Source organism: Myxocyprinus asiaticus, chromosome 26 (assembly GCF_019703515.2).
Source record: "Myxocyprinus asiaticus isolate MX2 ecotype Aquarium Trade chromosome 26, UBuf_Myxa_2, whole genome shotgun sequence".
Lineage (NCBI taxonomy): Eukaryota > Metazoa > Chordata > Actinopteri > Cypriniformes > Catostomidae > Myxocyprinus > Myxocyprinus asiaticus.
In genome coordinates, this window is record NC_059369.1 from 18760369 (window position 1) to 18774524 (window position 14156).

Here is a 14156-nt window from a genome sequence, read left to right on the forward strand (position 1 = left end):
TACTTGTAACGTGCAACGCAAAGTCATAAACAGCAGTCTGCTCACAGTCAGACAAGGTCAGAGGTGAAAATACTCCAATGACAGGCATCCACTAAAAGTATTGACAGTTCACCAAACTAATTTATAGCAGTACTGTGTGTTTGGAGTCTGGTGCAGAATAAAGCGTTCCCCCAGGACAAATGGAATCAATCTGGTTCACTGACATCTGGTAATGATTCCGGGCCGGGCAACAGGGTGAAGGTGTATATGTGGCTGTATTTTGGTTTAAGACTTTGCATTGGCCTTGACTATATTGTGTTTATGAGAATAAGTGTGTTTATATGCATTGTAAAAGTTCGATTTCAGTTGGATTCAAGCAATAATTTGTCTTTTTAAAATGTCATTTTAGTCTGACTGAAATCGTACCAGTCCGTTTTTTTGCTAAATCGAACTAACAGTCCTAGATAATGCGATTGTAGATCGGTTCCATTCAGCATGTTTATATGTCAATCAGACTGCAATAGGCCTCGGTGTTATGCACATGCTTCGAAAAACAGAGGTGCCACGCAACATTTATTTAACCCGGTGTCGTGATAAATTGAGTCCCCTCTGAAAATCGGGTCTCCCTCTGACATCACAGCAACTCCATTGGCTGAGGGACCTATTAATGGATACTATATTCACTGCCTGAGTAGAAATCCTTTAAAATCGTTTTATGATGTATGTCGATATAACTTTGTAAATACGACATTTAATGACTTAAACCATTAGTTACACATTATAGTATATACAGTGCATCCGGTAAGTATTCACAGCGCTTCACTTTTTCCACATTTTGTTATGTTACAGCCTTATTCCAAAATTGATTAAATTCATTATTTTCCTCAAAATTCTACAAACAATACCCCATAATGACAACATGAAAGAAGTTTGTTTGAAATCTTTGCAAATTTATTAAAAAGAAAAAAAAAAGAAAAAAAAAATCACATGTACATAAGTATTCACAGCCTTTGCTCAATACTTTGTTGAAGCACCTTTGGCACCAATTACAGCCTCAAGTCTTTTTGAGTATGATGCCACAAGCTTGGCACACCTATTTTTGGGCAGTTTCTCCCATTCTTCTTTGCAGGACCTCTCAAGCTCCATCAGGTTGGATGGGGAGCGTCGGTGCACAGCCATTTTCAGATCTCTCCAGAGATGTTCAATCGGGTTCAAGTCTGGGCTTTGGCTGGGCCACTCAAGGACATTCACAGAGTTGTCCCGGAGCCACTCCTTTGTTATCTTGGCTGTGTGCTTAGGGTCGTTGTCCTGTTGGAAGATGAACCTTCGCCCCAGTCTGAGGTCCAGAGCACTCTGGAGCAGGTTTTCATTAAGGATGTCTCTGTACATTGCTGCATTCATCTTTCCCTCGATCCTGACTAGTCTCCCAGTTCCTGCCGCTGACAAACATCCCCACAGCATGATGCTGCCACCACCATGCTTCACTGTAGGGATGGTATTGGCCAGGTGATGAGCGGTGCCTGGTTTCCTTCAGACATGACGCTTGCCATTCAGGCCAAAGTGTTCAATCTTTGTTTCTCATGGTCTGAGAGTCCTTCAGGTGCCTTTTGGCAAACTCCAGGTGGGCTGTCATGTGCCTTTTACTGAGGAGTGGCTTCCGTCTGGCCACTCTACCATACAGGCCTGATTGGTGGAGTGCTGCAGAGATGGTTGTTCTTCTGGAAGGTTCTCCTCTGTCCACAGAGAAATGCTGGAGCTCTGTCAGAGTGACCATCAGGTTCTTGGTCACCTCCCTGACTAAGGCACTTCTCCCCCGATCGCTCAGTTTGGCCAGGCGGCCAGCTCTAGGAAGAGTCCTGGTGGTTCCAAACTTCTTCCATTTACGGATGATGGAGGCCACTGTGCTCATTGGGACCTTCAATGCTTCAGAAATTTTTCTGTACCCTTCCCCAGATCTGTGCCTCGATACAATCCTGTCTCGGAGGTCTACAGGCAATTCCTTGGACTTCATGGCTTGGTTTGTACTCTGACATGCACTGTTAACTGTGGGACCTTATATAGACAGGTGTGTGCCTTTCCAAATCATGTCCAATCAACTGAATTTACCACAGGTGGACTCCAATCAAGTTGTAGAAACATCAAGGATGATCAGTGGAAACAGGATGCACCTGAGGTCAATTTTGAGTGTCATAGCAAAGGCTGTGAATACTTAAGTACATGTGATTTTTTGCGTTTTTTATTTTTAATAAATTTGCAATGATTTCAAACAAACTTCTTTCACGTTGTCATTATGGGGCATTGTTTGTACAATTTTGAGGAAAATAATGAATTTAATACATTTTGGAATAAGGCTGTAACATAACAAAATGTGGAAAAAGTGAAGCGCTGTGAATACTTTCCGGATGCACTGTAACTGAAGTTATAGATTGTGGAATTAAAGAGGTGTCATTGTTTGTGTTTTTCAGTTAGCCTAGACTTCAATGAAATGCTATCATGACAACATGATGTTTTTGCTCAGGCATTACAAACGGTTACCCCCATGGGGACTCCATTTACCAGGCGGACTCAATTTATCATGACACCGGAAGTCGAACGCAACACAAAACAGAGAAGAAGAAGAAACAACAACAACACATGTGCTTTTCAATTAGAAGTGATCATCCATATAGACCTTATTCACGCTAGTGCCATATTTGATTTTTAATGGGAATGACAATAAGGCTGTGAGGGATAGACTTACCATCTCTTCAAAGGGCTGTTCTGCAGTTTAAAGTGCTTTGGATTGTCCCGTGAACAAAACATTAATAACATATCTGTCCAAGAACATTCAGAATACAAAGAACTCCAGTCAACATGAGTTGTGGAAAATCAGATGTGATCTAGGTAGGGTTGCAGCGGTATATCGGTTTCACGGTATACCACGGTATGAAAATTGACGGTTATCATACCATGTACACTTGCTTATCTACAGTATAGAGAAAAAAAAGCAACTGGACGGAGAATCTCACCTGCGCGTGCGCATCTACTTTCCTCCTCGACTGTCTGTCAGACTCATCAACTTGCGCCACACACACATGCAGCGGAGAAAATGTCAGAGAGAAGCGAGGTGAGGGGGCCTGACATAAGTGTGTGTGTGAGTTAAAGCAGTGTTTCTCAACTGGTGGGTTGCAGGTCTATTCGGACTGGGACAGCAGGGAAAGAACAATGACATGGTTCTCCCATTGAAGATATTTCGGCGGCCGCCCAAGTGACAACCTATTTAGGACTGCCGAGGCAGATTTAATGATAATCTCGCAATCAGCTAAAGGCTTCTCATCTGCACTTTCGCACAAGTGTAACTGGAACTAGTTCGCGATCATGATATACTCTTCTCTCTGGCGTGCGCGTGCAACAACCGGGCTTCTCTCGATATTGCGGAGCGCAGACCTCAAAACTGATGTGAGCAATTTCAATTCTAGTGAGACTTTTCTAGTTTAAAGCGAGGAAGTCAAGTTGAACCTCTCAAACAGTAGACAGCCCTGACATGCCAAAGAGGAGGAAAAGAGCAACACTGTGCTATGCACAAATTTTTTGTTTCATTATACATCATCACCTTTACAAAATTATTTACATGAGTAAAAGTAACTGTTATATTTTGACAAAATGTTATAGTTTCATATGAAATAATCTAAAGGTAGAATCTGTTAGACCTCATTTTATATCAACAGTGGCAGTTGTAGTTAAAGTTTCAAGATGTGTTTCAGCTAGTATTTATTTTTTCATAAATAATATAATTTGTTATTATTATTACAATTATTTAAGACTAGCTACATTGACCTAACCATGGTAATGAGGAGCCTTTCCTCCTGTGTAATATGTATGTTCTGTTTGAATTATGTTTGAAATTAGGAAACAAACGGGATAATAATGGGCTCATAAGTAAATATGCTCTTCAATTTTTAAAAGGGGGAGAGAAAACTTCCTGTTGCTTTTGTTGTTGATGTCAACAACAAATATAATGTCACTTAATGCATGTCCTTGTACTTAAACAATAATCAAAACTATGCAACATAAAAGGAAATGTGACCCAGGATACATTAAATACAGGTTACGTTTACACTATGGTGGGTCGCCACTTGATTTCCAATGTAAAATCTGGTCCTGAAGCAAAACCAGTTGAGAACCACGTAGTTAAAGGTACAGACAGTCTGTCTGCGCTGTCGTGCACCTACAGTACATGTTAATTGTTAATAATCATAGGACATTACTTTAAAAGCTCACACAGCTGATGTTATTTTTCATTTAGTAGTTAATTTAATATGCTATGCCAGCATGTAAACTAACATCCTTTAGTTATATAACATGTTATATTTACATGCTATTTTTTATCATGTTTATAATACGGTTTATTTTTATAATTCTGTTAGCTTTCTTATTCTATTTATTTTATTTATTTTCAAAAGGGAGACTTTTTTTTAACACATACTTCAATTAAAAAAAAATGGTTTTAAGTTTCAATTATAATAAAGCTTTTGTTCAACCAAAAAAAGGGTCCTTTAAGGGTCATTGTAACTGATGATAGTAATTGTGTAATACCATATACCGTGATACCGTGAAACCATGATATTTTCTGAGACGGTTATCGTACCGTGAAAATTTAATACCATTGCAGCCCTAGATCTAGGAGCTTTATACAGCTTTATACCATTCGTATCACTGAAGAGACTGTAAGTCCCTCACAGCCTCGTTGTCGTTCCCATTAAAAATCAAAGATGGCGCTAGCATGAATAAGGTCTATGCCCTATTCATTTAGCAGAATTTACCATCCACCCCCCACCCCCGTACCCCTTTGCAGTAGTATTAAATGTCTTTCTTTAAAAAAATTTTTTAAAAAAAACTATAAAATACCTTTTCATGATCTTACGTGAACTAGTTTCACAAATTCCATAATAATATACAATAACAGAGGGTAACAGATGCATACTATGTCCAAGGTTAGCACGCTAGTGTTAGCATTAGCAGCATGAGTGCAGTATGCAAACATTACAAATTCGACATTGTCTACTGATTATATTATACTTTCAGTTATTACTGTAATGAGTGGTTATTACAGCTTCTTTTAAATGACCTCATGTGGATTCCATTCATAAAATTAGGCAGAAAGCTTGATTTTTTTTATTTCACTGCAAGTTTTGTGATTCAGCCAGCTGCTATAAAGCTGTTGGTCTCTCAAAAACTGCAGTGATTGGCAGAGCGAACAAGGGAGAGAATAAAGTTAAGCAGGGCTGCCATACTTTGTAGGTAAAAATGGTTTATGCCACCTAACACAAAATCCCAGCCCTGATTTAGCCTCTCTGCCCAGCACGAACCAGTGTCTCTGAGTCTGTTTACACCTGGTATTAACATCATTTTAGTGTGATCCAAACACAGTGGACAGCACTAAATTCTGTGTAAAAGCGGTATAAAACACTTTGTAATCTGATCACTTAAACCACATTCAGAAGTGGTTAGAAATGCTTGCAACACTTCTTCCTGGACAAAAAATGAATGACCACCTACTCACTTGTCAGTCAACAATTGTGTTAAAGTTCTCCACATTGCCAATAAGAAAGGCTTTAAAAGAAAGGAATGATCCAATCAGAAAAATATGGAAAAGCCCATATATTTACAGACTTCAGTATACCACTAACACTAGGTATTAAAAGAAGGCCTCTGACCCAAACCCACCACCAAAAAACTAGTATGTATGTAATTGATGTGTAAAATAAACTGTTCCATCATAAAGTTACTTAATAATTTCTCTCCTATTGAAGACATGTGCTTTTCTGGTCTCTGTGAGGTATTTAGGCAGTTTAATTCTTATGCAAGCTGTAGCCTGGCAGATTTTGGTAACCAATAGCAACCAGCACCTTTTACTAACGTGGTTGAACACACGCTAGTACACACAAGCGCACACGCACTACATGGGATATTAAGATTAAGTTCCAGTGCATTCTACACTTGTGTACATGTGGTGCAATTTACAAGACAGACATAAATGAGTAATTCTGCTCTAGGCTGACAGCTACGTATGTCTGACCCACATCCTATAACTGTGATGATGAAGAGTAGATTTGTTTGGCCTTGTCTGCTCCCTGCAGGCAGTAACGAAAGGATTTTAATGGCGTAGGAAGGATTCGGTTTCTGACATCCGAAGCCAGCTAGCTAGAAGCACATTTAAGTAGTGCAGAAATATGACTGAGTCATTTCCTAGTTATCAATCCTAAAAGCAAATAAAAATGGGTGATATAAAGAGACAAGAAACAAATTAAAACCCAGAGACGTTTCTATCGTAAAGTGATTGGGGGATGACTCTCCGCCTCCTTCCAATGGCATTTTAGAATAAATTTGGCACTGCTGACAATCTGATTATATCATAAGTTGACATAGTCACCCATAACCCTGCCTGTACCCCAAAAACCTTGGTTCGTCACTGTGACCTTAGTATTTTAAATGGAATTATCCAGCCCATTGCAAAGACTTACCTCTTGTGTTGGTTGCCATGTCTGCCACCTTCTGAAAGGCATCAAGAAAAGCCGCAGCTGCCAAAACTGTGGTTCTGTGAAGGAAGCAAACATCAATACATTTACAAAAAACATTTATCATCAGTGGTGGTACTAATGCAATGCTAATGCAATAATGTAAAAAAAAAATAAAAAAAAGGTGAATATCAATTTTATTTCCATCCAGAGATTGCAAAATAGATAGATTTGTAATAGATGCATACTTTACAAACCTTATGAAATCAAAATTGGAGTTTTGTGGCATTTAGTCCATGTGTGTTTGCTTTGAGGCCATATGCTGGAGTACTCCTAACCATTGACCAAATTAAATGCTAGCAAATGTATGCATTATAATTTACAGTCTCTCACTACTGGGAAAATGGACCAAAAATACTGATGACTCATTATGCACTCACATACTGTATTTTGTATAATAAAATACTCTCTAGAACAAGAATGTCCCTCCCCCAATACCACATACTTCTGACAAGCAATAGCAAGCAGCAAATCATGTTCATGGCTGTGATGAAAACTAAAGCCTATTGACTATAAAAAAAATAAAAAAATAAAAAAAGAAGAAGAAGAACAAGCCCTTTGATTTGTCCAGCCCCTACGTTCCTGTATCAATAAGAAATACTGTACATCAACATAGGAAAGAAAGCTGTGCTCTTCAAGCCAATTAAGTTCTTTATATTAAAGAAATAAAAGCTATAAAAAATTATAATAATAATAACTTGTGAACTGTTAGGTCATTACCTTAGCTGGGATTGAAGTTTTGTGGCCTTTGCAATAAAGTCTTCCCACACCGGATAGGAATACTACAGAAGAGAAAGTAGAGAGAGACACATAAGAGAGTTAGTATGGACATAAACCTCAAAACCGTACGACATACACATAGGTAAACCCACACAGACGCATTCTGAACCCCATGTGCCACAAAGACAGAGCAAAACACTTCAGATGAGGACCAGATGTCTCTTTGAGTATAAACAGTCATGACACTCTTCCATCTGTTTTGGGAGTACATTCTCTACGGTATCATCAACACAAAATTTTCCAGTTGTGCAAACCTTTTCTGTCACCATGGCTTAATAGTTCTCAGTTAACAACAGTAAAACGATAACAGAGTGACTGAGATGAAAGAGTTTCATCTTAAAAAATATGATGTATTATCATGATTAAAACGCAATAACTTTTACAAAACACAAATGAAAACCTGCTGTTAATAGGCCTACGGCTTAACTTAACACTGTATCAATTCAAGAGAATGGCTGTTTTTAGAAAACTGACATTTCTAGGGACTGTAAAAGTCTTTCTGAAATTGTGCTTATAGCCCTTCTTAAAGGGATAGTTCACCCAAAAATGGAAATTATGTCATGATTTACTCACCCTCCTGTCACTACAAACAAGTATGCACTTCATTCTTCTGTTGACCACAAAAGAAGATATTTTGAAGAATGTTTCAACTGTTTTTGTCCATACAATGAGTCAATGGTGTCCAAAGCAGCATTGAACCCTACTGACTTTCATTGTATGGACAAAAACACTGATACATTTTTCTAAATGTCTTCTTTTGTGTTCCACAGAAGAAATAAATGCATACAGGTTTGGAGCGACATGAGGGTAAATAAATGATGACAGAATATTCATTTTTGGGTGAACTATCCCTTTAAGCTCACCTGCAAGACTTAACACTAAACCACTTGCAGGCTGCAGTTTGTCTGTTTTCTTTTAAGTCTGACAAGTCATGGTCTTGAGTCTAAGAACAGATTTGACCTATGTGTGTTTTAAAAGTGCATTTCAATAACCTGAAACTGATATTCAGCAGATTCCAAATGAAGATCAACCACGGTCTTAAAAGCATGTTTGTGTTAAAAGTTGGACAGTGAGCGAAATGTGGTAGTCAAAAACTGTAGCATGTGTGGCTTCTGAGACCAGATTTGCAGACACAACCACCAAAATGTAGAAAAAAACAGAAGCCATATGGTTGAACACCTGAGAAACATACAGTACATACTGAACAATATACAGTGGTATTTTGTTATTTCATGCTACTTTCAAAGCACTGATCAGTGCTTTTCACTCCTGGTTGTTTTGTTTGTTGACACTGAAATCAATGTTTTCTTGTGTTTTGTGTATAACTTGTGTGCACTGTGCAACTAAAATTAAATTACAGATTTTGCACTTAGTACCCAGCATGCTCTTTCTCTATTTAGAGGTTTGTCTGTTCTTTAATTACAATTTCTAAAACTGACTTAACCCTAGAACGCATATGTTGGTAAAAAATGACCTCGTGTCTAGTTTTTAAGACATAATTTTTATATGAAGTGGTCTTTTGATCTGCCACTCCAGGTATTCCACAATTAAGGTGTCTTCTATCATGTGAAATCACTACCCCTAGAATGCACACGTGGGTCCTATATAACCCAAATGTGTTTCCTATGGTATTCAATGCATTTTACACTGCTATAATTTTTGTAATACATAGTAATACATTTTATTTTCAGTTTCCATTTGTTATGTTATTAAATATATGTTAAATACTATGTTCACGTTTATGTTTATGTGTTGTATGCAAGTATAGAAAATTGTCATTCAGACAATGCTTATATCCAAAGTGCCTGATATTACAGCCATTACAGGGACGGTCCTCATGGAGCAACCTGAGGTTAGATACCTAGTTCACGTCACAGGTACAATGGTTATGGTGTCTATTTGAACCTGCAACTTTACTTTTTTCCATACGCCTCATCACTCTGAACAACAACTCTAGCTGCATAGAGTAATACAGAAATATGGTGTCATATGCTAATATAGAGTACATAAGGTCGTCATATTACAAGTTTATCATTTATATATATATATATATATATATATATATATATATATATATATATATATATATATATATATATATATAATAATAATAATAAAGAAGCATTTTATCCAAGTCCATTGTACTAATTTGGATGTTTTTGAGTGGGTAGAGTTGTTGAGACATTTCATTTCCACCAAACATGGAAATTGCCCATATTTCTGTTATACAAGCTTTTTACACTGACACCCAAAACTCCTACTCTATTTTCAATGAGTGTGAAACTTCAAAATTGATTAAAAGATATATCAACCATTTTACATTTTAAATTACTTATATAAATATAATTAGAGTAAGTTTTTCTTGAAAAAAATAAGAAGTTTTATAAAGAATAAGCATCTAGATTTCAACTGGGTCTTTTTTGACTCACATATGCATTACATAAGGGTAAGTTTACACATGAGTACACGTGCGTTCTAGGGTTAAACAAAGCTAACAAAACCTCATAGGCTCAACATATCTTTTAGACTCTAATAGAGGTTGACCGATAGTGGATTTTGCAGATACCGTTAACTAAGGTAGTGGGAAAGGACGATAACCAATTAATCAGCCGATAGTTTTTCAAATGTATTTATAGAACGTCAAAAAAAAAAAAAAAAATCGTATTCTTTCCTTACTATGATGGGCACAGACAAAGAGTACTAAATGAATAAAATCCCAGATGCAGTTTATTGTTCAACCAAAATCTAAAAAATAACCATAAAAATTTAAGAGTTGGTGCATTATGCGGGACTTTTAAGTATAAACAAGCCCGAAACAAACTTGGGACTCTTATTTAGAAATTATGAAATTATGAAAAAACTATTGGCAACTATCGGCATAGATTTTTGCCGATAACAATAATTCCAAAAAGGAACTATCGGCACCAATTAATCAGTAAAACTGATATATCGGTCTACCTCTAGACTCTAACACTAACTCTAACTTAAACTCTATCTCTATCTCACTGGTGATTAATTAGCTTTCAGGTAGTAAGGCCATGGAGGACATGAGGAGATTGAGACTGAGACAGCTGAACCAAGAAGGTCGTTGCAGGTTAAGAACAGTCCTCAGAACCTCAAATCCAGGAGGATCCCCCATTCTTTAGTGTCAGACAGCTTTTATGTTTTATACGTCTTGATCATCCTAACTAATGCTGTGACCAATTCACTTATACTGCAAGACAGGCATAGACCTGACTTAAGTTTTTATTCAGGATATTTTATAGCATATTTTTACACCTCTTTTGCATTTCATTATAGATAAGCAAAAATCAGGTTGACCCCTGCTCTTATGTATTTGACTACATAGTGGATAATCTTTGATTAAACTATTCAGTTGCAGTAGTTGATCAAAAGCAAAGAAAATGGTAAATGTTTTTTGTTACAGTTATGCATTTTCTTGATAAAATTTTATATATCAATAGTATTAAATGTCACTCTCTTGTTCTTTGTTGATGAAAGGACCCTTTTGGCATTATGAGTGGAATCATAATGCCAAATCCTAACAAAAGTCTGATTAACCCCAAAATATGTTGTCAGTTGCAATTAGACTGCATGTTACACTTTGTAGGGTAATCGACAGCCCCTGTGGCCAAAAAAAGACAGCAAACAGCATGAGAGTAAAGCCCTAACACACCAACTCATATTGAAACTGACTTTAGCCCATGCGATTACCTGTATTCATGAAGGCTCTGTTTATCACCGTCACAACCTAAAAGCTTGCAAACATCAAAAATGTTGACCTTACTGCAAAATAATATATATATATAAAAAAAAGAAAGAATGCTATTCACTGTGTACAGAAAAAGTAACTGTTTTTAAATAAGCAGGGGAGGAAGAAAATTAAAGCTCAAATATTTTGCCTAATATACAATATAATTTTCTTCTTCTAATCTTTTTTTTAACTCAGTTTATTAGAGTTATGACTAACATACATTTTTAAAAACATATTTCACAATAAAACATAAAACATAATTAAAACTAAATACAAAATAATGTATTAATTTATTTATTAAATTATGAACTGCTGATTATAATTAGGTTTATTGTATTTAATTCCATATTAGTTTTATTCAGTTTAATTTCAGTTTTGTAGAGAATCAGTACAAGAGTTCTGTTTCTGTTATTAGTTTTCATAAACCTTTGGCCTTGACAGTAAACTTTATATATATATATATATATAGAGAGAGAGAGAGAGAGAGAGAGAGAGAGAGATTTTGATCTTTTATAAAGGCACTGAATACAGAAACGCTCAAAGATATGAGTTTGCCCTACCTAAACATATCATCTCTGACCTTACAAAACTCACAGTCTATGCCCTCTTTACAAGTTTTGATAAACTGCATGACAAACACGCTGAGCATTGCCAGGATTGGTCTTGAGCCAAGTCTGGAGCCTTTCACAATATATGAACTCTAGATCTGGCTTCTGGACGCTGAACTTCACTCAAATGCCAACTTTCAACAGTAACATTCACTACTGGAGCTGCATGAGAACATGGAAACCATTTATGGAATGGTACATGCAGCCACAGTGTTCTGCTCCAGCAAATCAACAGCCTGAAAAGCACTCCAAAAAAACTTGAAAATAGCAGTAACGAGATCATATCTGAGAGATGGCCACAAGAGGCTGCTTAGTTTAAATGTGTTACAGAAGAGCATATTCTACTCAACTTATTGACACAAATGTGCAAAGACCTTGGCTCCCTCTGTCAATAAAATACTGCATCCCGTTCTGATGACATTACAAATTTCCCCACAGAAATACTAATTTAAATAACACATTGGCTTGTTGTAATTAAGGAAAATGATTATAGCATGCTTAAAAATGGCCTTTCTTAACATACAGTACATATATGGATAAAACAAATGGTGTGGAGTGTATATATTTACATGCCAATTAATATTGCCTGTCTTATTGATATTTGCAAGGCTATATTGGACCACACTGAACCACTAATATCACAAAATCAACCAATAAATCCCCAAATTACCCACAGTTAGCATAAGCATCAATATTTATCTTCTCAATCTAAAACATTTTTCATTAATATTACATTTGTATTACTTATGCTTCTGTTAATTTATGACTATTCACTGTATTTCAAAGCAATATTTAGTCAGAACAGGATTCTGAACAAGTGAGAGTGCAGCTGAGGTCCAAATTTAAACTGAATCTGATGCAAGTGCATTTATGTCACTTTATGAGCCAAGCTTAATGCTTGCACATCAACTTTGCTTCCAGAAATCATCTATTTGAAAGTGGGTGCACCTGAGTGATATTTTGACTGGAGTCCAAAATAGTGGTTAATGTCTTTTGCTCATTGGACAACCGATACCTGGGCAGACGTGTTAGTGCACCATTACCAAAGCAGTAAATGTTAAGTGCTATATTAGGTATAATTCATTAGGTTAAAATATGATTATCTGCTCCATTTAAAACTAGAACTATATGTGCATCTCAGTGTTTTCCTAACATTATCAGACACTTATGAAAAAACACATAACTTCCAAAATATATTATTTTATCTATTAAAGCCTGGTCAAGTGGGTGTTGGCCATGCTTCATATACTGTAAAATAATATGTAGACCCTATTGTATAAAAAAATTATTTTTGAAGGTTTTATATATATATATATGAAAATTATTTTCCTCTTACATTCTTTTAAATGAACTAAAATATATATACATATATATGTTTTTTTTTTTTTTTTAACAGAAAAGGAATGGATGACATGCTTTAACATTTTATATATTCTAACATCTACAAAAGGCTTCAAATGTTCATTTCACAACAAAGCTCTCCATGCTGAGACCACCGTATCATTCATTAATCACAGCATCAGTGGTGCAGGCAGCTGGAGCTCTAATGAAAACAAAGGCAGTAAAACACAGCCATCCGTTTTGCAACATCTTGGATACTTTGCATCAATTAAACAGCGCTGGTACCTTCATATCATTGACTATCGCCTGGAATAATCCACCCAGAGCTCCGCACTCCTTCTCCACACTCTCCATCATGTCACCAAGTCCTTGATTGTTGTTCTACTCTCAATGAATCAACTAAAATATATCAAATATTCTGATCCAAATTAATTAATTTCCTCTTTAGGGATGAAAGTGGTCCATCACATCATAATGCGGTCGGCTTGTTGCTTTGGATGCAAATGTAAGCAACATGCAGCAGATGTCGGCATAAAAGAAAACAACAACTGAGGCTGTCGGGTGGCTCTGTGCCCGTTATCCAGGGAATGATGCAGCTGGGTCAAAAGATCTGGTTCTCCCCTCCCAACCCCCAGTCTACGCTCTGCCAAAGGATACAGAAGACGACTGATGTATCATAATAACAATCTGTGCTGTCTAATCCGCATGAACAATCTTAGGCGACCGGCATCAAGGGGTTCAGCTCAAACACTGCCACAGAAAAAGCGATTTTTGGATAAAATAATGAGGCGAATGATGCAGTGCGAGACGGACGCGATATTCGATCCTCCAGGTTGGTGGGCGGTCCATCAGGGACTTAAGGGGCGGGGCTTAAGGGCAGACATATGGCAAGTTGGGAGAGGACAATTGAACGGTGGTCCCTTTAAAGGAGCTATTCTTACTGAAAGTGCCTTTGTGTGCCTAAGTTTAACAGCGCAGCTGTCACTGCGTGCCATTGAATGGACAGTGCGCTTAGTTTTTAAATGCAAAACAGTAATAAAACCTTTCAAACTATTAAATTCACAAACTTAATAGAACTATCAGAAGGATGGTTGACTAATAGGCTAACAAAGACAAACTTATTTTAACATCAAGATT

General features: G+C 36.8%; 1 protein-coding gene across 2 annotated transcripts in view; it reads right to left on the bottom strand.

The window, feature by feature from the left end:
- LOC127417370 (protein MTSS 2-like) overlaps nucleotides 1–13850 on the bottom strand; it is a 40560-nt gene extending 26710 nt beyond the window's left edge. For both annotated transcript variants that reach the window (XM_051657367.1, XM_051657366.1), the window contains exons 1-3: nucleotides 13305–13850; nucleotides 7257–7318; nucleotides 6483–6556 (exon numbers count right to left, since the gene is read on the bottom strand). In XM_051657367.1, the coding sequence (XP_051513327.1) occupies nucleotides 6483–6556; nucleotides 7257–7318; nucleotides 13305–13376 (208 nt within the window). In that variant the 5' untranslated portion in view covers nucleotides 13377–13850. The remainder of the gene's footprint in view (nucleotides 1–6482; nucleotides 6557–7256; nucleotides 7319–13304) is intronic.
- Nucleotides 13851–14156: the final 306 nt, after the last annotated feature.